At 41.5% G+C, this 23,509-nt stretch overlaps 1 protein-coding gene across 8 annotated transcripts in view; it reads right to left on the bottom strand.

The window, feature by feature from the left end:
- VTI1A (vesicle transport through interaction with t-SNAREs 1A) overlaps window positions 1-23,509 on the bottom strand; it is a 294,539-nt gene that overhangs the window by 89,620 nt on the left and 181,410 nt on the right. For 2 of the 8 annotated variants that reach the window (XM_084903422.1, XM_084903419.1), the window contains one exon: window positions 1,693-2,703. The exons of 4 other annotated variants lie outside the window; for them this stretch is intronic. Coding sequence is in view for 2 of the 4 variants with exons in the window: in XM_084903420.1 (XP_084759546.1) it covers window positions 2,685-2,703 (19 nt within the window). In the remaining 2 variants the exon portion in view is untranslated. Of the gene's footprint in view, window positions 1-1,692; window positions 2,704-23,509 lie in introns of those variants that run through there. 2 more of the 8 variants (XM_084903420.1, XM_084903417.1) reach the window with 1 other exon arrangement.

The raw sequence follows: 23,509 nt of genomic DNA, 5'->3' as shown, positions 1-23,509 counted from the left end.
AGAGGGCCAACAGGGGCCTTGCCCAGGCACTGAGAGACAGTTCTGTCAGAAGACAGACACTGTTAGGGGCCCTGGGACTGGGTCAAAAATCTTCATCCTAAACTCTTTATCTATAGAAATACAGAGCTTCCACTGTTTGTCCCTTTCCTAGGGTGTTTATTAGCAAAGCAACCAGGCACTGCCAAAAGAGGCCCCCCCAACAAGGGAACCCATTCCCGGGAAGAAGTGGTGACTAAGAAAGCAAAGGCAGAGAATAACCAGGCATTTACAAGGAAGAAGGTGAGTGAAGTAAAGGGGAAAATATGATGGAGAAAAGGTGCTACCTAATCAGAAAGAAGCTGGAGGAGAAAATATTTGAAAGTGTATTTTATCCCAATTATAAGGCATACCTAGTGACATTAATTTGATGACATCCAAAAACATCAGACTGTGCAGAATCCTTAAGAAAACTGACTACAGCCATTCGACGACCAGCATGCCTTGGTTTAGAAAGCCACCGGCAACCCTGGGGACAGCACAACTTGCTCGCTGTGGATTTTACCCATAAAGTAAGGACTGCTCTTTACACTCCTGTGAGGGGCACCGTGCAGGTCTTAACCATCCTTCCAGGAGAATATTTAATGTCAATGGGCAGTGCTCCAGGAAATTGCTAAGTGGGAAAGGCTACATGACGGATCTATGTATATATGCACAGCACGACTTCTTGGGGATAAATGTGATGAGTAGCATTTATTGGTGTATGTGGCCGTTAAATACAGAATCACTGAATGATGGAAATTTCTGAAATATGCCATGTCATGAAAACACGTCTTCAGTTCTTACTTGGAATATTCAGGAACTCTTTCCTGTTAGGAATATGGTATCATGCTCCAATTACTATGCAGAACACTCCTTTAGAAATATCTCTAAGAAAAGAATACTTAACAGAATCTTGTGGAAGAGGTAGCTGGAAGAGTGTAGAATATTAGAGATGAGTGTTTCCATTTTTATGACTTTTAGAAAAACAGTTCTCTATGTAAGGCATATTCTGGCCTTCCTTGCAAAAAACTGAAGCAGTAACACAAATATCCCCAAGCTTACATCTGCTCTTGTAATCAATGGAACGTGTTTATATAGACTTATCTACATTTGCCCAGGGATATAAACTGTGAACATCGAATATCAGCATGTGGTGGAGGCCCAATCTTTTTCAAAATACAAATGTTTCTGGATTATTTTATAATTCAACAAGCCCGAACGAATGCACATACCCTATACATTCACTACAGACGTTTTCAATTTTGCATGTGAAACGATCTATTTTATAAGCTGGCAAACACAGTGGAAGGATGGGTCCATTTATATGAGAGAGAAGCAATGACCCTTCATGTTGAACTTCCTGAATGGTATCAGGGTGGAACTGTCTAGCAGAAAAGAAACAACTTCTTTCTTCGGGGTGAAAATGTTATCGACCTCTTACCTAAATAAACTTCTCTGGCACAGGGGGAAAAAGTTGACCATATATTTAATAAAGTGCAACCAGGACTGCAGCTGCTAATTTGGGTTTGATGCTTTGCAGCTGAAGGTAAGGGAAAAAACCCTAAAAGGCAATTAGGTGAGCTGAACAGACTTTTATAGTTTATGAGCCATACTCAAGTAAGTAATTCTGGCAGATTCTATATTCTTAATGCTAAAATACATCAACTGCCAAATGAGGACAATAACTTAAACTTTTTTTTATTTTATTTATAGCAGCAGTAAGTCACAGACAGGTTTCTAAAACCTAAAATGCCAACAAAACATTCACTTATTCATACGTAAAATATGCATAGAAAATGCATATTAAAGTGTTAGCAATGGTTCAATGAACGATGAGGCTGACAGGGACTTTTATTCGATTCTCTGTACCTTTCTGTAATGTCAACACAGTCAACAATAAGTATGAAATTAATATTTTTAAAACGTCTAAGTTCTATTTTTACATGTTTTTAAAAAATTGATTTTAGAAAGGACGAGAGAGAGGGAGAGAAAGGGAGAGAAGAGAGAGATCCATCGGCTGCCTCCTGGGGATTGAGTCCACAACCCAGGCCTGTACCCTGAGTGGGAATTTAGCTAGTGACCCTTTGGTTCATGGATGATGCTCAACCAATGGAGCCACACCTGCTAAGTTCTTTTTTAAATTACAAATAGTTCCACAAACTCAGCTTGTGTGTGTGTGTGTGTATGTGTGTGTGTGTGTGTGTGTGTGTGTGTGTGAGAGAGAGAGAGAGAGAGAGAGAGAGAGAGAGAGAGAGAGATAAAGAGAGAGAGAGAGAGAGAAAGAAAACTATGTAAACTATAACAGAAACAAAATACACTGAAGCCCATTTTAAGCATGAAAGAAGCCTCTACTCCTAAGGCATTGCTGGGCTGCTGGGCAGTTTCTGGGTGGTAGAACAGGCATGGGTTTTGTTGTTGGCTAACAGGTAGGGATGAGGGGAGGTGGCGTTGTGATCTGGTAGCAAAAGATCAGGTTTCTTCAGTGTCTATTGATTTAAGCAATTATGGTTCAGAGTGGGAAAGGCCATACACAGTATAATGTTGGAGAAAACTTTTCAAATCAGTGATTATGGACCAGCCCCCCAGATGACCAGATGAGCACAGAGCTTCCTTGGTCTCTTCCTCCTCCTCGACAACCTTCAGGTAGGTGGAACACAGCTTGAGAATCACCACTTCACAGCATCCCTGGGGGTGGGGGGATATGGTGCATTGGCTCATTCCACACAGATTTTGATCCTGTCTAACAGCTTTCTTAAACTGCGAAGGCTAGAAAGCAAGAACTACATTTTCGAGTTTTCTTGCAACCACGTTCCAGACATGGCCCAGGTTCTGCAAGGCTGATGTCTGTACAAGACTTGGAAAGCAAATGTGAGCAATATGAGGCAGTGCCTGGGAACAGACAGCTACTTCTGGTGTGTGTTCGTGTGTGCACACACGTGCCTGAGGGGCGCGGGTACATTTGGGAAAGCTCTGGCAGGGACTCTGGAGCCTGGTGCCCTATCCTAGTGACACGTGGGGTAAGACTATAGCCCTGAGCTCTCCCAGGCTGTCTCCTTGGTCTCTTTTGCTGCTGTGTAGCATCCAGAAGAGCTTCGCTGGCTCCTCTCATAAATCTTTCTGCTTAAATTAGCTAGATGATTCCATCCTCCTGAATCTAAGAACCATGACCAATGCAGCATCTATAAGCAGACTCTAATGATCTCCTTGCTTCATATCTTCACACCATCCCATGCTTGGGTTCCTAGTGAAGCTACCTCTACTTTTATCATGCAGATACAGAATAAATGTTAGTTAAATCAAAGCACTATAACATTATGCTGGACTACTTTTAACATCATTCAACTACTTATTAGTGAGAGGAGGTCCAAACAATATAAGAAACACCTCAATAAGCAAGAGATTGAAATTCATTTTTAAATATTTTTTATTGATTTCAGGGAGAGGTAGGCAGAGGGTGAGAGGGAAAGAACGATGAGAATCATTGATTGGTTGCCTCCAGCACGCCCCCTTCTGGTGATTGAGCCCACAACATGGGTATGTGCCCTGACTGGGAATCTAACCATGACCTCCTGATTCATGGGTCGATGCTCAACCACTGAGCCACACCAGCTGGGCTATAAAATTCTTATAACTAACAATGAATCTGAATTTGATCACTGTAGAATGACAAGCTTAAATTTTTAATGTCTTTTTGAAAAATATGAATAAAAATAGAAAAACTGCCATTTATCTTTAAAAAGTAATAGACTGATAGACTGTCAACATAGTGATTATAGATATAAATGTTTTATCTAAGTATCTTATATTGACAGCACAATTATTTTATTCATTTAGAAAACACTATTTGAAAGAAACCCTCTTTCCCCTGGTTTATGCACACCTTTATTTCATTTTGTACAAGTGGTTAGACAAAGGGTCAGATGATAACTTTAAATATTTAAACTGGTCAATGACAGCCAGGCAGTCAGCCATTTCTCTAGTTTACTGTTCAGCATGGAGTGCCATAGCGGTAACCTCAAGTACAGGGCATGCCTTCCTAATGAGTTGTTAGTTATGGAACTATGAAGTATGTAATTCTGAATTTTAAATAAGACCGAAGAACAGACTGGGGTATAACAAATTAAAAGCACCATAATTATGCAATATCATGAGATGTATTAGATATTCACACCATGCATATATCAAAAGCTACATTAATAAACCTAATATATTAATAAAACGCTAAGTCTGGCCCTTCAAGACCTCAATGCTAATTGGAAAGGATTTTGACAGAACACCCTGAACAATTTTCATTATCAATTTTGGTAAGCTGTTTTCAGCAACCTAAATAATGATTATTTCTCTACTCCACAGTGCATCTATCAAAACTAAGGATCTGAAAAATATCATTAGTGAGGAAGAGTGAAGCAGCAAATGTTCAAATGCCACAACCCGAATCTGAATTTATTAGTGTGATGCAGATGATATGTGTGGGGAGTTTCATTTTCCTATATTTTACTTTTATATTGTCCACTTAAAATATACCACATGCTTACACTTATTTTATAATATACTGCACATTAATTTTTTTTAATATATAATGCATTCTATTTCAAATTTTAGGAATACTTCAAAGATCGGATATTCTGATCACTTTAAAAATTAGTCCCTATGTTTGATGATTTAATAGATTTCATTCCTCAACAAAAGCATCTCATAGCTAGGGCAGATGAACCTTACAGGGTAAGCAAACACATACAGTAGTAGATGTTATTGGCAAAAGTAGGAAAGATATAATTTTGCCTATAAAAGCTTATTCCTGTAACCAAGATACAGATTTACCCTTCTTTTTCAAATTGTTTTTAGAATTAAAGTCATTAATTAAAAATAATAATTAGATCACTATTTGGTTTAAATTTGGTTTTAAAATAAAAAGGTCTAGCCAAAAAGGAAGTCTAATTAATTAATACCAGAGAGTACCAGGGACCTATTATAAAAATACAGTTTATTAAGGTTTTTAAAAAAAGGCAGCTGTGTGACCCATTAGTGCTCATAACGAGTCTTGATTTTAATATTGGATTTGGTCCCACGAAAGTCCCGCCTTGAAGCGAAATCTCGGCTCTGAGTCTTTTTCATGGATGGCTATAGACACTGTGTTTGTTGAAGGGGATTACTTTGTGAACACCTAAGATTTCACTTTCACCAAAATGGAGGCCTTGCTCAATACATAAGCAATGTGCTCCGGGTCATAAAGTTAGATATTAACAAAACGGGAAGACGATATTGCAGGCTGAGCCCACTGCTGCCCCCCGGCTCCCACACCAGTTCCCCTCCACCAAGGAGGCCGCTGCTTCCTGGTCCTTTTTCTCCTTTTCCTCGGGGTGTGGGCTCACAGAGTTCACAGCCTCCCTTTTCTTTTCCTCGCCGAAATGAACACTCTCCCACAGTGTGCTCACGATCACGCCCCTACGGTGTAAGTCAAGTTCATGAATGGCGCCCTTCTCTTGTTGCCCCTTCCCCTTACACAGTGATGTTTGTAACGCGCGAGCCGTGGGGCGTCCAAAGCCCACTGATTTGTAATGTAAGACGCTTAGGATCTCCAGAGTAATTTCAGCATTAGTTACAAATAAAAGTTGGCTCCCTGCATCTCTTAATGTTGGGAACATGAACCTTTAAGACTCGGAGATCAAATACCACCATTCCCCTAGGAACGCCGCGCACATCTGCATTTCTGGACATGGGACGTTTTTTTTCCTTCTTCCTAATCAAGTATAATCTCACTTCATAACTTCTACTTTTGGCTCAGCGCTACCTCGATTTCCAGGCAAGCGAAGAAATGAAGGCTGAGGATTTTGTGCTTAGAGGTTTGGAAATTTGGCAAAGGCTACACGAAAATGCGAGCATTTGATCTTGAACCTCGACGCAGTGAAATTCAGTTCAACTACAAAGAAACCCGAGCAAGGCTTACGAGAGGCCAAATCTGCACCTGTGTGTGGACGTTGCCAGGTATTTGTACTAACAATTCTGTGTTCGGGGCAAAAAGCGGAATGAAGGGAATGAAGAACCCCCCACATTTTCCTCTGGGATCTCTCAGCTCTTCGAAGTAATCACAGGTCTTCGAGTCCTGCTTACAGCTCCGAGTCAGGCATCCAAGGGTTGCTATTCCTGGCTGATCTCGGGTCTGTGTTTAAATGGTCTGATTGTTAGTCTCCGCATCTGGGTCCAAACCAATTTAACATGGAAAGTGAGCTCAAGGATTCCAGTCACCTCGGAGTTATCTGTAACGCCAGCCCCGAAGACAGCTTGAGTTATTAATGGACAATAATGAAAAATGCTCTTCCGACCCACCAAACTCAAGGGTATCATTCCTAATGCGGTTTCCTTCATGCTGACCTTTTAGAGTTCAGCTGAGGAAGGAGAATGTATTTTCAAATAATTTAATTTAGCGTCCATTAACACTCCTTGGGACCTGAAAGCCATGGAGTTGAAATGATTCCTGTTGTCAGATAATTGTGAGCACAATTACCTGGAAGGGAGAATTTCCACGAAGGTTAAGCGAGTTTCACCAAGGTGGCGGCACAGCCCAAGTGTGGATTTAATTTCCAAATGCTTTCCTATGGCAGCAGAGACTTTCATGTCTTGTTATGCTTATCCACTTTATAACGTTAAAAATGAAAAAACAAACAATCAAACAATCACACAGCAGCATAACCAGGAATGATTAAGGGAAGAATAGGCTCCATCCACAGTTGATTTACACAATAGTTATAGTTTGTCTCTGAACTCATTTATTGTTGTTGGAGGAGAGCCAATATGAGTAATGGTTGAAGGTATGGGTTTTATTTGGAATCAGGCGTGCGTTCAAATTCTAGTTCTGCTACTTATCAGTTCTTGGACTCAGGATAAGTTAATTATGCTTTTTGGGCCTCAGTTTTCTTACCTGTCAAATGGCTTGTTGTGAAGATTAAGAGAGATGATTTATTGCAAGTGCCTCGTTTAGGGCTGGCTCATAGTTCTCTCTCAATAAATGGAAGTTGTTTTTCATTTGTCAGTATCTTCCCTCCTCCGTAAGCTCTTTGATGGGGAGGGCCATTTCTGGTACTTCTGTGCACATTTTACAGGCCTCGCCTTGTAACGTGGTAGGAAAAAACGCTGACTTAGATGTCAGGGGACCAGCATCCAGCATCCGATCTCACTACCTACCAGCTATGCAGTTTCTGGCAGAGTTCGTAAGCTATCTGGATCTTAGTTTGCCTCTCTGTAAAAATGGGGATATTGTTTTACCTCCCAATGTTCAGGTAGGGATCTAAAATGATGTGGATAGACCAAATTTGTAAACTGTAGAGCACTGTTTAGAGGTTACTGTCACATTTTTATTCTATTTGAATTAAGAGCTACTATTTTTTTATTTTTTTTTGAGCACTTACTTGTGGCAGATCCTGTGTAAGTGATCTAGATGTGTTGAGTCATTCAATCAACTCAACAGATAAGGAAGTTGTAGGGTCCTTGTACCATCATTATTCCCATTTCGCAGATGAGGAAACCCAAGCAGTCCAGCTCAGAAGCTCACACTCCAGACTGCTGCCACATTAGGAGGCAGCGGCAGCCTTTTGTGACTCTGCCAGTGGCCGGTCTGGATGGTGAGAGCGAACAGGAGACAGTCACCTTGACTAAGGGGATAGCAAATGCCACGAGGAAAAGAAAAGAGAGAAGTTCCAAACAATCAGACCCACGAAAGGGGAGGCCAAGCTTTTTCCATTAATGTTCAGACTCCTGCAACACAAGCACCCTATTCTGGTCCATGTACATTTTCCACTCTGCTGAAATTGCCAAGTGAAACTTAAGAGGGGGGAAAAAAATCACCTCCATTCCACATCTGGCCGTGAGTCAGACGTTAGGACTTGGCAGTTTGGGAAAAGTAGATCGGCCAGGGTGGGAAACAATATTGAGTGATAGGACACACCCATCACTGAGATACCTGGAATGGCCACCCTCGGGAGGAGAGAAGACAGAGAGGACCACGGTGATGGACATCTCCAAGAGGATGCTCTTCTCCAAAGGATGACTATGAAGGAAGGCACCCGAGGATGGAGGTCCTCAGACAGAAAGAGCTGTAGCTTTACTGGGCACCGGTGATTGGCTGAGAGCTCCTAACCAACAAATTCTAGACAAGGAGACCCCAGACAATACTCTGCCTGTGTTCAGCGATGAGTCCGCACAGGGTGTCAAAGCATGTGTTTGAGCATATGGGAGCAAAGAACATAAAGATGTGTGAGGCGGGTGTTAAAACATCAGTTCAAACATGTGTTTAACCATGTGTGAGCGAAAGGGTGTTAAGCCATGTGGTAAAACAAGTGTTAGAGCAGATTCGATTACAAGTGTTTCTCATTTGGTAGCTTAAATTATTTTCGGCCTAATCCAGTGTTGCTAAGCAATAGCTCTGTGTTGTCCTAACTTGACGCAATAATTTATTAAACTTAAAATATTGAAGTCAGGATTTCTTTCCCCTTGCTCGGTTTCACCAGGAAGAATGTACAACGATGGTTTTCAATAAACACAGCGGTGTTCTGCGGTGTCAGCAGAAACTTGGGGAAGGCTCCCCGGCAGGAAGGCCACAGTCAGCCGGGGGGTGAACCTTGCTCAGCATGTGAGGCAATGTGCGGAGTTGGGAGGACAGAGTGGCTTATCCACTCATTCCAGGTTTGATAAGCCACGTGGCCCACCGACTTGGGGTGACCATCCGAAGAAGGGCACCGTGCCTCAGATAGGACTCTGCTTTTTGTTTCCAATTTTTAAAATAAAAATATATAAATATATAACACTCCAGGAAACAGGGGTTCTGGCTGTTCTATTTACAGTAATATGTAATGGAGACTGGCTTTAAGGTTTCTCTGACAGTATTTGCTAAATCTATTAGCTTATGAATCCACAATGCTGCTGGAAGCTTCCATTCCAAAGCAAATGAACGCTCTTATTTTAACCGACCTGGATGTTATTTTTAAAAAAGAAGGGAAGTAGATAAAAAAATTCGAATGTGCCCTGCTACAGGGCAAAGAAAAAATTTAAAACAAATGTACATATGCTAAGACAGAGGAACATTTTTTGGTAGCTGCTTTATTTTCTTGTTATGAAACAAAGCTCTGTTATTTCTCCGTTGAGAGCAGATATATATATATAATCAAATATTCTTTTTCAACATACCAAGACCAGAAGAGAAGCAAAAGATCAGCAGGTTGGTGTTTAAATCCCATTTCCTGTGCAGTGCTAATTAATATGGCTCTTTCTGCTTAACTAGTATGATTTGTGGACAAATGCTATTTGATTATACCTAGAAAACTATTTTTTTTGATCATTCTGAATAGATAAAAATCGATAGAACCATTAAAATAAAAATATCGCCTTCCCAATCACCTTTTTGCCTTGCGATCACGGGAATGTTTTATTGAAACAAAAACTGGCGAGAGAGAGAGAGAGAGAGAGAGAGAGAGAGAGAGAGAGACAGAGAGAAACAAGCAATTAGAGCCAGTGTCTTCTGTCAGCCACCCCTGCAGCAGAGGTCATAGAATTTTTGAATACTTCTCTCCTCCTGTTCTCTCGTGTCACTTAATGATTTGTTCCTGCAGCTCAGAACATACTCAAGAAAACACAATTCCTCAGCAGAAAAGAAGACGGCCTCTGGGTGCTATGACACGACTCTCTGCTTAAACACACTCCGCGGTGCACACTAACAAAGACGGGGTGATTATTTTTTCTGCTTGCAGACTCACCCGAATTAAGAAAACTAAAGAAATAGTGTCTGGCCAAGGAAATGATAGAGGAAGGTCGCGCATAGGTTTGCTTGGTTTATGCTTAATAGTTTTACTCTGGACCAAAACAAATGGACTGATGAGCACGTTTATTTCAGCAATCCCACGTTTTTCTTCACTATGAAGATATTTCATGTTCAATAGTGCAGAAGCGAATACAGTACGGAGACCCGGCTTTAAGGTTTCTCTGACAGTATTTGCTAAATCTATTAGCTTATGAATCCACAGTGCAGCTGGAAGCTTCCATTCCAAAGCAAATGAACGCTCTTATTTTAACCGACCTGGATGTTATTTTTTAAAAAGAGGGGAAGTAGATAAGAAAATTCGAATGTGCCCTGCTATTTTCCTTCCATACTACACACACCCTGAAATCCGAAGCTGGTTCACTGGGGTTAGTCCCCGAATGCATGTAAATCAGGCCCAGGAACAATGTCGGTGCTACAAAAATTACAGAACGCTTACAAATCTCAGGGGCCGGAGGAGAAAGCCTCAGAACCAGCTCCAATTGTTAGTCGTGGCCAGCTAATTGAAGGCCATCAGGCTTCAAACAAGCAAGCAGGCACACCCCACTTTGTAGAGCACAGAACACAGCACGCAGACCTTGAGATAATCCTTCTGAATTTCCCTGGATGTGCCCACTTGAATTCATATAATCATTTCCCTTCGTTACATTTTTCTCTAGACACGGAACACTCAGCAAACAAAACCCTCCGCAGGCGAGCAGTGGTGGTGGTAGTGGGGGTGGGGGGGGGGCTCTTTCTGAAACAATTCGTCCTCAGAACACTTGGTGCCACGTCAGGTGGTGGTGCTTAATGATCTTGTATAACAATCTGTACTTTTGATCAAACTTTCCAAAAGACAGCAAAAATGATGAGACATAAATTTAGCCTCTTCTGCTTTCGGTTTGAAGTGACTGTCATTAACCCCAGTGGACGGGCCACATGGGGAGTGAAAGGGCCTCGGAGGAAGTTTCCCCGGTTCATCAGGTGCCTCTCATTCAGGGCTGCTGGGTGGGGAGGTGTAGCCCCATGGGCACACGATGCCTCCTCCCTGTCCCCTCCGCCTGCCCCCAGCGCGGTGCCTTTCTAAACAGGGTAAGAAGGAATTCTCCATAATAAACTGGTGCCATATTTGCAAGGTGCGCATCAAGTAAGCTGGAGACCATTCACAATGCCCCAGATCGAAGCTAGGCAGCTGCCTCCCATTCTAGAAACAAAACCATCTCAGCAATTATGGGGGGAAAAGCAAAAGCCATGCAGATAAACCAACAGTCTGTTTATCTTTCTCACCTGAAACTTAAGAAAAAATTTTTTTAAAGGCTTCAGAAAATTAGATGCTTTTTATATATCTCAATACTTAGGCCCCTTTCCTTCTATTAATGTGTTTCTTACTAATGCTCATAGAATTCATCAACCCCGAGCTAGAAAGTTTGAACTGTTAAAATGCTTTTATGTAATTAAATGCAGATGCTCTCATCTGAAACGACAGCAGTAAACACCATGCGGAAAAACTCGAGGTAGGTGCCACATGTGAGGATCAACATGTCTCTAAGAATCTTAACATGAGGGGAATGAAATGAATCACACGCCTGTCGTTTCGGGAAAGTTCCAGGAGGCAGGAGCACAGGCCTCCCTTCACTCCCACGGGTTTTGGTTCTTCTTCCTGTGTTGACTCCACGTTTGTGAGCCCAAGCTGATCATAGTTGGGGACTCACTGGGAGAGAAAGTAGCAGGTATTTCTGTTTGCTCATAGAATTTCACTTGTGTGGGTCACAGGAACATTCATTCATCAAACATTTATTGAATGCATATCATGCACCAGGCTTACTGACACGGAGACACAGATGAAAGCCTGTGCTCCCCTCCAGGGACCCACAGTCTGGGGGGTGAAGACGGGGGAGGGAGACGGGCAAGGAAACCCCAGTAGAGCCCAGCCAGGTTCCCACAGTGCCGTGTGCAGACGCCTGGAGGTACCAAGGCTGACTCTAGGCACACAGAGATGATTCCTTTTCATTTTGAATATTCATGAACTCTCTTAACATTTTATGTATGTACCTATTCATTTATTTTATGATGTGAATTAAAATAATAAGGAGCACATTTGAACCATGGATAATTCTCTGCGTGATACACCTAAAGAAGGCTATTTAGGTTTAAAACAAAAGGGTGCCCATTTAAAGAAAAACAGCAGTAGGGGTATTAGGCAGGTGGGACCAAAAAAGCATATTGTGATGGTATAACTCAAATCACTGAAGTCTGGGAAAGACTGCAGACCAAAGGGGATAAATAAAGATGCTGCTTTGCAGAGGTTGGCATCTTCCACGCATGCCCCCTGGCCTGAGACAAGCAGGCAGGAAAGAGGCAGGTCTGGGAGGGCAGGGGATCGGGAAGGCCACTAACACTGCTCAGGGGGTTCATGGTAGTTTCCAGAAAAAAGGGACTTAGGATGAGGAGAAACTGTGCTGACAAACAGTACTCTTAGAAAGATCCTTCACGTGTGGGATTGTTGACTCTTCGGCTTGGATGGAACTTTGGGGATGAATCGTCTGTTCTACTCTCTGTAATTAACTTTAAGGTGCTTCTGTGCAGATAGTGTGGCATATATGTGCACATTTATTTAAACCCACACTCCAGAACAGGGGGCCTCATGGGAATACACACTTCTGGGGTGTTCCGTTCACATTTAAAAGGCGAGTGAAAAGCCGTATTTCAGAGGCAGCTACTAAGAGTGTGGCAGCTATGTTTATCTTATTAATTAGCTACTCTTAAGTAGCATAACTAATAATTGTTAATGAAGATATTAGAAATGGTATGAAGCTATGTGGGCTGGCTAGAAATACTGTCCTCCCCATTCCCACAGCCTGCACGGGAAGGGCATCAGAATGAGTGATGACCTGCTTAACACCCTGGAACTGCGTCCTCGGACAGGATTTGGGCTTACTGCTGTGTCCACCACTTAGAGGAGGAGTCTACTCCCTGGCTTTCACTAGGTTAGCTGACTGACATATTACTCGGAAAGCAGGCATCGTGCTCAACTCATCTGTCTCCAATGGCAGCCACTGTGTACTAGAAAGAACCTAGTAATCGTGAAAGACCAAACTGGCTAGAGAGTCAGATCTCAGGTAGTCTTGCTCGGTCAGAGAGGTTACGTGAGTTGCCCAAGGTCACACAACTAGTTAGTGGTAGAATTGAGTTTAGAGTGCATGGCTCTTGGTTATTGTCTTCCTGGTCAAACAATGTGTGTTGACCAGGGATGCTCAACCCAACTACCCGTGGAACTTTTGAACAGTGCATACACTTAAGTCTGGCCCAGGAGATTGCACCTGGATCCCTGGAGGTAAGGTACAGGTGTTTATGTTTCACACACACACGTCCTAGACTATATCATGATACTAACACACAATACTACACATACAAGAATAACTGGACTATACCATGATACCAGGAGGTACTATCTGTGCAATGCCCACTGCACATTCTCCATGGACCTGGCCCTGTGCTGGGTATTACTGTATTTTCATAACAAGCCATTAAATAAGGTAATCTGAGCATTTTACAGATGAATGTAAAGCTGTCTGAGTGACAGCTCAGAAAGACTGAGTTTTCAATGAGGATTTGCCTTCTTCGCAGATCCTGCTCCCATCCACGATGCCTTACACACACCGTGGGGCCCAACTTTGCTAAGAAGCATGTCTAAGGCAGAGGTCATACATCAACCAGAGAGAGGTGGATAACATACGTGAGCAAAATGCATCAAACAGGAACTGAGATGAGCTGGAGCCCATGGGCCTCTCTATGGGATCTGAATTTTCATTGCTGACAACCAGTATGAATGCGTCAGGAGCAACTATGCAGAGCAACCGGAACTCTTGTGCATTGCCATGGAAAGGCAAGATGGTTTAACCGCTTTGGAAACAGCTTGACAGGTTCATGTAGAATTAAACATCTATTAATATTTACCATAGGACCCAGCAATCCCACCCCTAGACATACCCTAGAGAAATGAAAACCAATGCTCACAAAATGATGTGCATGCAAGTGCCATAACACCACCAATTATAATAGCTCCAAACTGGAAGCAATCTACAAGTTCATAACCTGGTGAGTGGACAAAGAGATTGCAGTATATACCTACTATGGAATATTACTTGGCAGTGAAAAGGAATGCATTACTGATACAACAACAGGGATGAATTTCTGAACTTCTATGTTAGTGAAAAAAGTCATACACAAAAGACTACACAAGTGCATCATTCCATTTATAAGAAATTCTAGAAAAGGCAAAACTCTATTGTCAGGAAGCAGATCGGAGGCTGCCAGGGGGCAGGGCTGGGGGCTGGGAATTGAAGGGACTAGGGGAAACTTTTCAGAGTGGGAGAACTGGTCTATATCTCGACGTGCTGTGGTGGTTGCATGGTGACACAGAATGATCAAAATTGATCAAACTCTGCATTTAAAATGTGTTAATTTTATTATATATAAAAAACATCTCAAATTAAATCAAACAAAACAAAACTGTGAAGATAAGAAACAAAGAAAGTTCTGCAGGCCACATATGGCCCACAGACTTCCAGTTCTCTACTTCTGGTCTCAGTGGGGAGATTCCGTTTTAGCTGCCGCTGAAGAAATACAAAAGATGACAAGAAGTCATCCATCACCCGCCTGAGGCTGCGCAGAAGAGGGGAAGCTGTGTTCATCTGCCTCTTCCATTTGTCTCTCCTTCTCAAGGTGCAAAATGCTCCCATGCTGCCCCCTGGCTGTTTTGCAGCTCCTCCCACAGCACCCTGCTCACATCTCCTCCCAGGCAGCCCCCAGAGGCCCTGCCTGGCAGCCTCCCCCCACCTCCTTTATCCTGGGCTGTCCCTCAGTGCTCTGTGCAAGGCAGACACACATTTTACCTGGTGAACACACCACCAAGTGTGGGCCATCATTGACAAAAATCAAATGATCAAGTACTGACATTTGACAATGCACAACCAGATGTCCTTCTGGGTGTCCTTCCAGACAAAGCCTGGGTCCTGGGTGCCTGCTGGCAGCTGGAGGGAAGCCCAGGTCCCGGGTGCCAGAGGGATGCTGGTGCCAGCAGCCAGGGGAAGGAGGCCTACTCTTGCATGAATTTCATGCATCGGGCCTCTAGTAATATTATAAAATACCTGAGCATTAACATATGCAAGTGGTCTGTGTGGGTAGAACAGGATGATACAAATAAATCTCAATAAGTACCCAATAATTAGAAATCAGAGGCCTCTTAAATATTAAGCTGAGGCACCCTAAGACATGTTAGAGTCAGTCCTTCAGTTTTCTGAAAAACAAATGAATACCACCCACATGCTACTTACAGGGCTTTCCTGAACCTCTATAAATGTCATAATAACTTGATTAAAAAGGAAAAGACTAACTTCAATACCAAATAGACGATAGCAGTGCAAGCCATCATGTTAAGTTAAAAAGAAAAAGGAAGCACATAAAATGGTATTAAAGCCACGTAATGAAAAATGTCAACATATGAATGGACTAAAACAATGATGAAAAGATCTTGGGAGGTGTGTTGGGTTATGAGTGATTTTTTTCTTTTCTTTAAAAAAAAACATTTTCTCTTGCTATTTATGCAATAACTACAGTCAGAACTCACACAGGCTGGGTCACCTTGGGCTCACCTGTCACCTGTCCTTTAACATCTGTGTTGACTACTCACACTTCCTTCTTCAAGATTTAAAGGGCCCAGGGATTGATTTCACGGTACCCTGCCAGGTACCTGCACGTATTTCATCAGCCTTTAGTCACGCTGATGAGACAGTCACTCCTTCTGAGGCTGCTGCTAAGCATCCCCATTTGCAAACGGAAATAAAAAGCTAGAGGCCTTGATTAACAGGCAGGTGTGCTCCTAGAGAGAACCCCGGCGCTGAGAGGTGACTTTCTTTCGGAAATTTAAAAAACGTGATATCTTGACAAGGCATATGGTTAATACATTTTCCCCCAAAGCAAAACTGGGTTAAAAATTTCAAGACCTATTAAAGCAAAACTGTTGCTTTAAAAAAAAAAAAGGGGGGGGGGCAGAAGCATACTCAGGCCCGTTTCATTCAACATTGTGAAGCTTGATTCCAGCCCATCCAGGCTGCTTGGACTGTAGCCTCCTAAACTCCTCCAAGCTCAGCTCCTCTCCACCCCCAAAGCAACGGAGCCTCAGCAAATAATTAGATGATGTCAGATGTAGCAGAGCTGAGACAACAGGTCATGATGGCGCCCATGCGGCAGCTGGAGAGACTGCAAAGCCTACTGATCAAGTGCTAAAGGAGGCATTTTGGGTATTGGCCCATCGTGGTAATTTTGGGGTCATGATGGCCCTAAATAAAACCCCTACCTACTACAGAGTCAACTTGAAATACTTTTCATAATTATTAGAAAAACACTGTGAATCCAGGGATGTTCAAGGGGAAATAGCCTATGAAAGAAATAAATCAATGGACTACATGAACACTAAAGGAACTTGGGGCTTTAACAAGGTTCATTCTGCCTGGAGCACATAGTAGGTGCTCAATAAAGAGTAATAATGGCAAGAAAAAGTGGATCCTAGAGATTTTTCAGGCCACATGACCTTGCAAAGCTTTTATCTCCTGGGTAAGGGTCTGGATGGAAAGAAGATGACAGTTGAGCACAACAGCAAATGTGTTAGGAGGTGACCCAAATTCTTCCATTAAAATGGGGACATCAGAAAATAAAAGGCATGAATCATAGAGTTGATGATAAAGAGCTGATCTGTATTATCAGCCATGCCCACCTTGAAAGATGCTACCTCCCTGTCTTTGTTCCAGCCATTTCCTTAGCTTGAGATCCATTCTAACTTTGCCTAGACAAGTCTTACTCCTCCTTCAGGGGCCATTATAAAAGGCCACGTCATCCATGGAACTCACACTGATTCTTCCAAACTGGCATTAACCTACAGACTCTGGGAACTGGGCACTGAGGTTTCTGATCACCATCCATCTTGAGTTAGCCCTTCTTCTGCACTCCTTAGCTCTCTCCGATTAGGATGTGAGTTTTCTAAAGACAGGAGTCATCCTCCGTCTCTATTATACCCAGCAAAGTTCCTTGCACATATCTGTGGAGTGAATTACCATTTTTTCTAAGTGCTTCCCAGAATGAGAGTATTAATAGGGGAAATCAGTTCCTTTAAGTAAGTTGTTCTCGTTGTTTTTATCCTAGGAGGGAGTAGTAAAGAGTGTGGAATGCCTAGCCTACAAGGGACACCAGTAGATTCCACCAATGAATGAGTTGTCACTGCTGCCTTTCCCTGGCAGTATTTGGAATGACCCCCTGAATCAAGCCCATATTTCTTAGAGGGACACTTATACCTCAAAGAAGATTCATCTAAAGAAACTGGCACATGGGATTTAATTTTCCCCAAGGCTTCCATGTCTTATGTCAGTAAGTCATCAATCATTAAATAGCAACAGTTAAAAGAAGACCACCCAAGAATACAGGCCCCAGGGTTGGGCCATAGCAATAGTTTGTATGGTCCCCTTATACCAAGCAATTTTAAAGATTACCCACAATTTCCAGTTGAAAATGGTGTCTGGTTGATGGCTCCATTTTAGAAGGAAAAAATAGAAGATGATAGAAATTTACACCAAAACTTTCATACAAATTGCCAGAGCCTGGAAGGATTTTCTAATCCTACAAAAATATGAATTGGACTGACAAATGTAAGAAGTAGTTCTCCCTCCACCACGAAGCCTGTTAATAAATAAAAATAATGCAAGGTCTGTAACAACTAGAAGCTAAGCAGCTGGATCTCTGATAAGTCAATGTTGTGACATAGGAGACATGAGGACCACTGTATTCATTGCTCCTTCCCCACACTCCTCATATTCTTTCTTGATGTTGATGTAGCTGGTAACAAGAATTCCCAGGAAAGCAATGAATTGATATTGGGTAGCAATAGGCAAGATATGGAGTAATGCAATAGATCCTGGAAGAATTCTGTTCATAAGCAAACTGCAAACTGTGTCTGTGTGTTTATGTGTGGGGGTAGTGGGGAAGGGGAGAAGAAAAGATGTGAAGGAGATGCCAGTGCTATACACCCTGGTATCTCTTTCACATCATCTTTGTTGAACATTTTTCATGCCAGAGTCAAGGAGTTGGGGAGGGAAGAAGTCCCATTTCATTCCCATAAAGACTGTATGGAGACAAAGGGCTGTCTCCAGACACAGTTGAGCATATAAAGCTGCCATCTATTTGCAGATCCAGAAAGCAGTTTTAAAAAGTAACCAAATCAGCCGAGACCGGTTTGGCTCAATGGATAGAGCGTCGGCTTGGGGACTGAAGGGTCCCGGGTTCGATTCCGGTCAAGGGCATGTACCTTGGTTGCAGGCATATCCCCAGTAGGGGGTGTGCAAGAGGCAGCTAATCGATGACTCTCTCTCATCGATGTTCCTAACTCTCTATCTCTCTCCCTTCCTCTCTGTAGAAAATCAATAAAAATATATTAAAAAAAAAAAAGTAACCAAATCAAATAAAACTCAAAACATCCCCTGCTGGTGGCTCAGTTGGTTGGTGGCTCAGTTGGTTGAATGCTGTCCTGTGCACCAAAAGGTTGCTGGTTCAATTCCCAGCCAGGGCACATATGCAGATTGTGGAATCTAGCTCCAGTTGGGGTGTGTACAGGAGGCAAGCAATCAAGTGTTTCTCTCTCACATTGATGTTTCTCACTCTCCCTCTCCCTACCACTCTCTATAGTACCAATAAAAAACACACCTCAAAACAGCATGAGGATAATAGGGGGAAAAATCCCACAAAACAAACTTATGGAAATGACATCCTAAAGAGACAGAAGAAGAATGCAATTCTGAAAATTAAGTGCTAAAGAAACAAAAAAAATTTTTTTAAAAATGGCATTCTCAATGAAAACAGTAAGAGGTAGAGCTTTTATAAAGTAAGGGACAGAAAAATGGTAAAGTAAGAACATGTGAGGTTGAGAAAAGAGTAAAAGGGGGAGCAATGGGTGAGATAAAATATTTCAGTGGAACCAGTAATGCAACACAGCATTAATATCGACATAATTAGCAGTAAAAAGTAGAAATGATGCTGCAAAAAGTGGAATCAATGATATTGGAGTTAAATGAAAATGAGAATAAAAAGGAGCAAAAATGACAAATATGAAAAATATAAAATAGAGGTTGAATGTGAGAATCACAGATGTTTCTAAAACCAAAAAACGTAGAAGAGAAGCCATAGTCTAAGATACGATAAAAGAAAAAGGTTCCTCAGGGGCTGAGGGAAGACCTGAATTTGAGGATCTAAAATTCTTGTGATCCACCAAAATGAGTGAGAGGCTCATGTATTGACACATCCTGGGTAGAATGTTCAATTCCAAAGACTTATAAAATTAAAGCAAAACAAACACAACCTATCAACATGTCATTACAGAGTCTGCCCTTCTGCAGATCGGAGAACATACAGAAGACAACAGCTCAACATCTGTAGATTCCTAAGCAGCATAGGATCTACAAAAAGCACACCCACACCAGTATTCATGTGTATACATACACATCTGTATATACAGACACATCCATGTCACATGTATACAATTGGTGGCAATTCCCATAGATGTGAGGATCAGGATACAGATGCTCCTTACCTTATAATGGCATGAGTGCCAATAATTCTATCAAAAACTGAAAATATATTAAGTCAAAATGCATTTAACACACCTAACCTAAGGAACATCAAGCTTAGTCTAGCCTATCTTTTAAAAAAATATATATTTTATTGATTTTGTACAGAGAGGAAGGGAGAGAGATAGAAAGTTAGAAACATCGATGAGAGAGAGTCATCGATCAGCTGCCTCTTGCACACCCCCTACTGGGGATATGCCCGCAACCAAGGTACATGCCCTTGACCGGAATCGAACCCGGGTCCCTTCAGTCCCTAAGCCAAAGCTCTATCCATTGAGCCAAACCGGTTTTGGCTAGTCTAGCCTATCTTAAACGTGCTCAGAGCACGTTAAACTGCAGTTGAGCAACTATCTTAAGGAAGAGGTGAGAAGACCCATGGCAGGATGAGAAGACCCAAAACAATATCCAAAACACCCTGGCAACACAGCATACTGCAGGGTGTAGGTTGTTTACCCTTGTGATCTTGGACCTGATTTGAAGATGCAGCTCACTGCCCAGCATCCTGGGGGAGTATTGCATACACATCGCTAGTCCAGGAAAAGATCAAAACTCAAAGTACCCTTTCTGCTGAATGAATATAGCTTTCTCACCACTGTGAAGTTGAAAAATCGTTAAGTCTAACCATTGTTAATGGGGGATCATCTGTATATACAAATCATATACTTTTCTTAAGAAATTACTTGAAGATATAGCTCAGCTGACTACAAGATCAGAAAGTTAAAAACTCAAGAATGGGGAAATCATACATAAGATGAGCATTTATTCCCTTCAAGGATGCCACACTAAAAAACTAATATAATCCATGAGTGAAGACATAGCATCAATATATAGCAACAAGCTAGCAAAAACCTGTTTAATCTAAAGGGAATATTCCTATGAGGGAATATTATGCAACCACTATAAATAAGAATTACAAAGAGTTTTTAGTGACATGGGGAAATGCTTTTAATATAACCTTAATGCAAAGAGCAGAATATAAAATTGTACATGTTGACTGATCTCAATTATATAAATGAAATCCATAGAAAATGACTGGCATGAAATATGCCAATATTTTAACCAGTTGCTCCCGACTGGGCCAGGCTTCCTTTTACTGTGATTATGAATAACTTTCTCCCTAGTTTTTGATAAAGTTTTTTTCCCCCCTATAAAATGAAAAGTTTGCAAAAACTTTCATTAGATTTTCTAAACTAGGAAAAAATATAAATATGAAGACTAGGTGTAAATTTGGAAATTGATTTAAGATACAATGTTATCAATTGAGAAAACGCAATATAACATTATACATGGATTGTGACTGAAACCCTGGAAGGAAATACTTGTATATCAAGGAAGCAGCTTGCTTCTAGGCAGAGGGATTAAAAGCCATCTTCTAATGATTGCCTTTAATATTATTATTTTATGTTTTATGGGAAAATGCGGTTTAAAAAGAATGCCCTCAAAAACTGTTAGTCATATCCTCGATATGGTGATGCTACACAACAAGAGATCTTTCTGATGCCAGTGATTACCATCCATAGTTCCCCAAAGACTAATCAGGTTCACTTTCATGTTCAAACCAATTACTATCATTACAGCTCCGACGAAGTCCTTTTTCTGTTGTAACCCTAGCACTTAGACTGGCTTTCAAAAATGTGTAAGTACGAGTGAGACAAATATTTGGTGAATGAAGAAATGAGTAATAGAAGACAAGCAAGGCTAGCCCGTTTTATAGGCATCTCCTTTGATAAAAAGATTCTTCGCATCCATTCAGTTCTTACAGCATCCCCAGTGCTGAAAACAACAGGGATATTTTGCTTCAAGAATCCTCATCATTCTTCCTAGAGGACACGCTCCATGGAAATCCAGTTGGAGCCAAAACCTGGTGCCATGGTTTTTATTTCTCTTTTCCATTTCAAAAGGAGAAGCTGTAGTTAATTCCGATTTTCCTGCGGGCAGAGGGAAGGGACACTTTTTATGTGTGTGAAAGAATGGCACCCCCGGGCCACCGGAGGACAGTTCCTCCCAGGAACACCTGTTTGCTCCAATTGAAGCCTCTCCAACTCGTGTCCTGGGGATCGGGAGCTCGCTCTGCAAATGCCCTGCCGCTCTACAATATTCATTCCCCACCTGTCCGATGGCCGCCACGGCTTGGGAATGCTCCAGCCAGGGAAAGCTGTTTCTTGGCCCTGACATGGCAGAGCCAAAGGCAGCTAATGTTCACCCAGGACCTGGCCCCGGTTCAGCTGCCCGAGTTAAAAAAAAAAAAAAAAAAAAAAAGCCCACAGTCCACCAGGCTTAGTACAGGATCGTACAGAGCGGGAGGTAAATCATTTTTCATCTTCATACCAATATGTTGCAAAACCAAGTTGTATCTTCCACTCTTTGTCTCTTAAAACTGAGTTTTTTGGGGTTTTCAACTCCTCGTCGTATTAAATAGTTGGTATATGCTGAAAATGAGGATTGGTAAATTAATTTCTCCCACAAGAGAACTATTAAAACCCGGGAGGTAAAATGCAATCAAAATGATCTTAAACACATAATGTAACATGCAATTCAAGGAAGAAAAAAAAGATGCCCACATCAAACTCCAATTATAATAGTGAAATAATGTTTTATTTAAAAAATTCTAACCATGAGAAAACTCTACTTTTGAAAAGCTCACATAAAGCCTTATAAAATAAGAGACCTTTTATCTTCTCCACATCCATGAGCTTGAAAATACTTTATCTATGCAATTTCAAGGCACATAAAAACCCCAGTGAATAAATAAAATGTTCTTTTTCGCTTTGTACAGAAGCTTTAAAAATTATCCATATAAATGGTTTGGCCTTGAACAACAGATTAAAAGACCTAAAAGGCTATAGTTTCAGATCATGTATACATAATAGAAAATAAATGCTTTTGTTTATTGGCTGGGCAAGTTTTCTACTAATAAATTCTATAAGGCTATTTGATGAGGAAGGTTTAATAGGAATATGTGAAAAAGTCAGTGTTTTAAAGTGATATACTTATTGAATAATTAATATGCCACAATAAAATAATTCATGTACTCTGCCAATATTCTTTGCATCTATTCATGAGTCACAGCTATAGTAGGTATAGCCAACATGCAGGATAATTTCAGATGCCATTAAGTTTTACAATGTAATTTTAGTTAAGAACATCAAAATTCTCACTAACTTCTAAAATTGGGGTAAGATGTGGGAAAAAATTGCTCATAATTGCTTTCAATTAGAACTATTTAGGCGACTTCAAGCCTTTCTCATTCTTTGAAGAAAATCTTAAACTCCATTGCGATTTAAAAATAATCTCAGCCAGGACCAGTTTGGCTCAGTGGATAGAGTGTCGGCCTGTGGACTGGGGGGTCCCGGGTTCGATTCCGGTTGGGGGCATGTACCTTGGTTGCGGGCACATCCCCAGTTGGGGGTGTGCAAGAGGCAGCTGGTCGATGTTTCTCTCTCACCGACGTTTCTCTCTGTCCCTCTCAATTCCTCTCTGTGTAAAATCAATAAAATATGTTTAAAAAAATAATCTCAGTATTTGGATCATATTTACTTAATGAGCAGGTACAGTTACATGTTGCTTGTTAACTTCCAATGTCCCCTCAACACAGTTGTGCACAGATTTTTTTTTATTATGCATACATATATAATAAAAATATATTGATTTTTCAAGAGAGAGAAAGGGAGAAGGATAGAAAGATAGAAACATTGATGAGAAAGAATCATCAATTGGCCACCTCCTGCACATCTCCAACTGGGGACCGAGCCTGCAACATGGGCATGTGCCATGACCAGGAATCGAACTGGTGATCTCCTGGTTCATGGGTCAACACTCAACCAACCACTGAGCATACTGGCTGGGCACAAACCAACAGAATTTAATATATATATATTGATTGATTTCAGAGAGGAAAGGAGAGGGAGAGAGAGAGATAGAAACATCAATGATGTGAGAAAATCATTGATTGGCTTCCTCCTGCATGGTCCCTGGAGTTTGAGCCTGCAACCTGAGCATGTGCCCTTGACTGAAATTGAACCTAGGACCCTTT

The sequence above is a fragment of the Pipistrellus hanaki genome, assembly GCF_964339955.1.
Source record: "Pipistrellus hanaki genome assembly, chromosome: 14".
NCBI lineage: Eukaryota > Metazoa > Chordata > Mammalia > Chiroptera > Vespertilionidae > Pipistrellus > Pipistrellus hanaki.
This window is presented reverse-complemented; position numbering and strand designations above follow the sequence as displayed.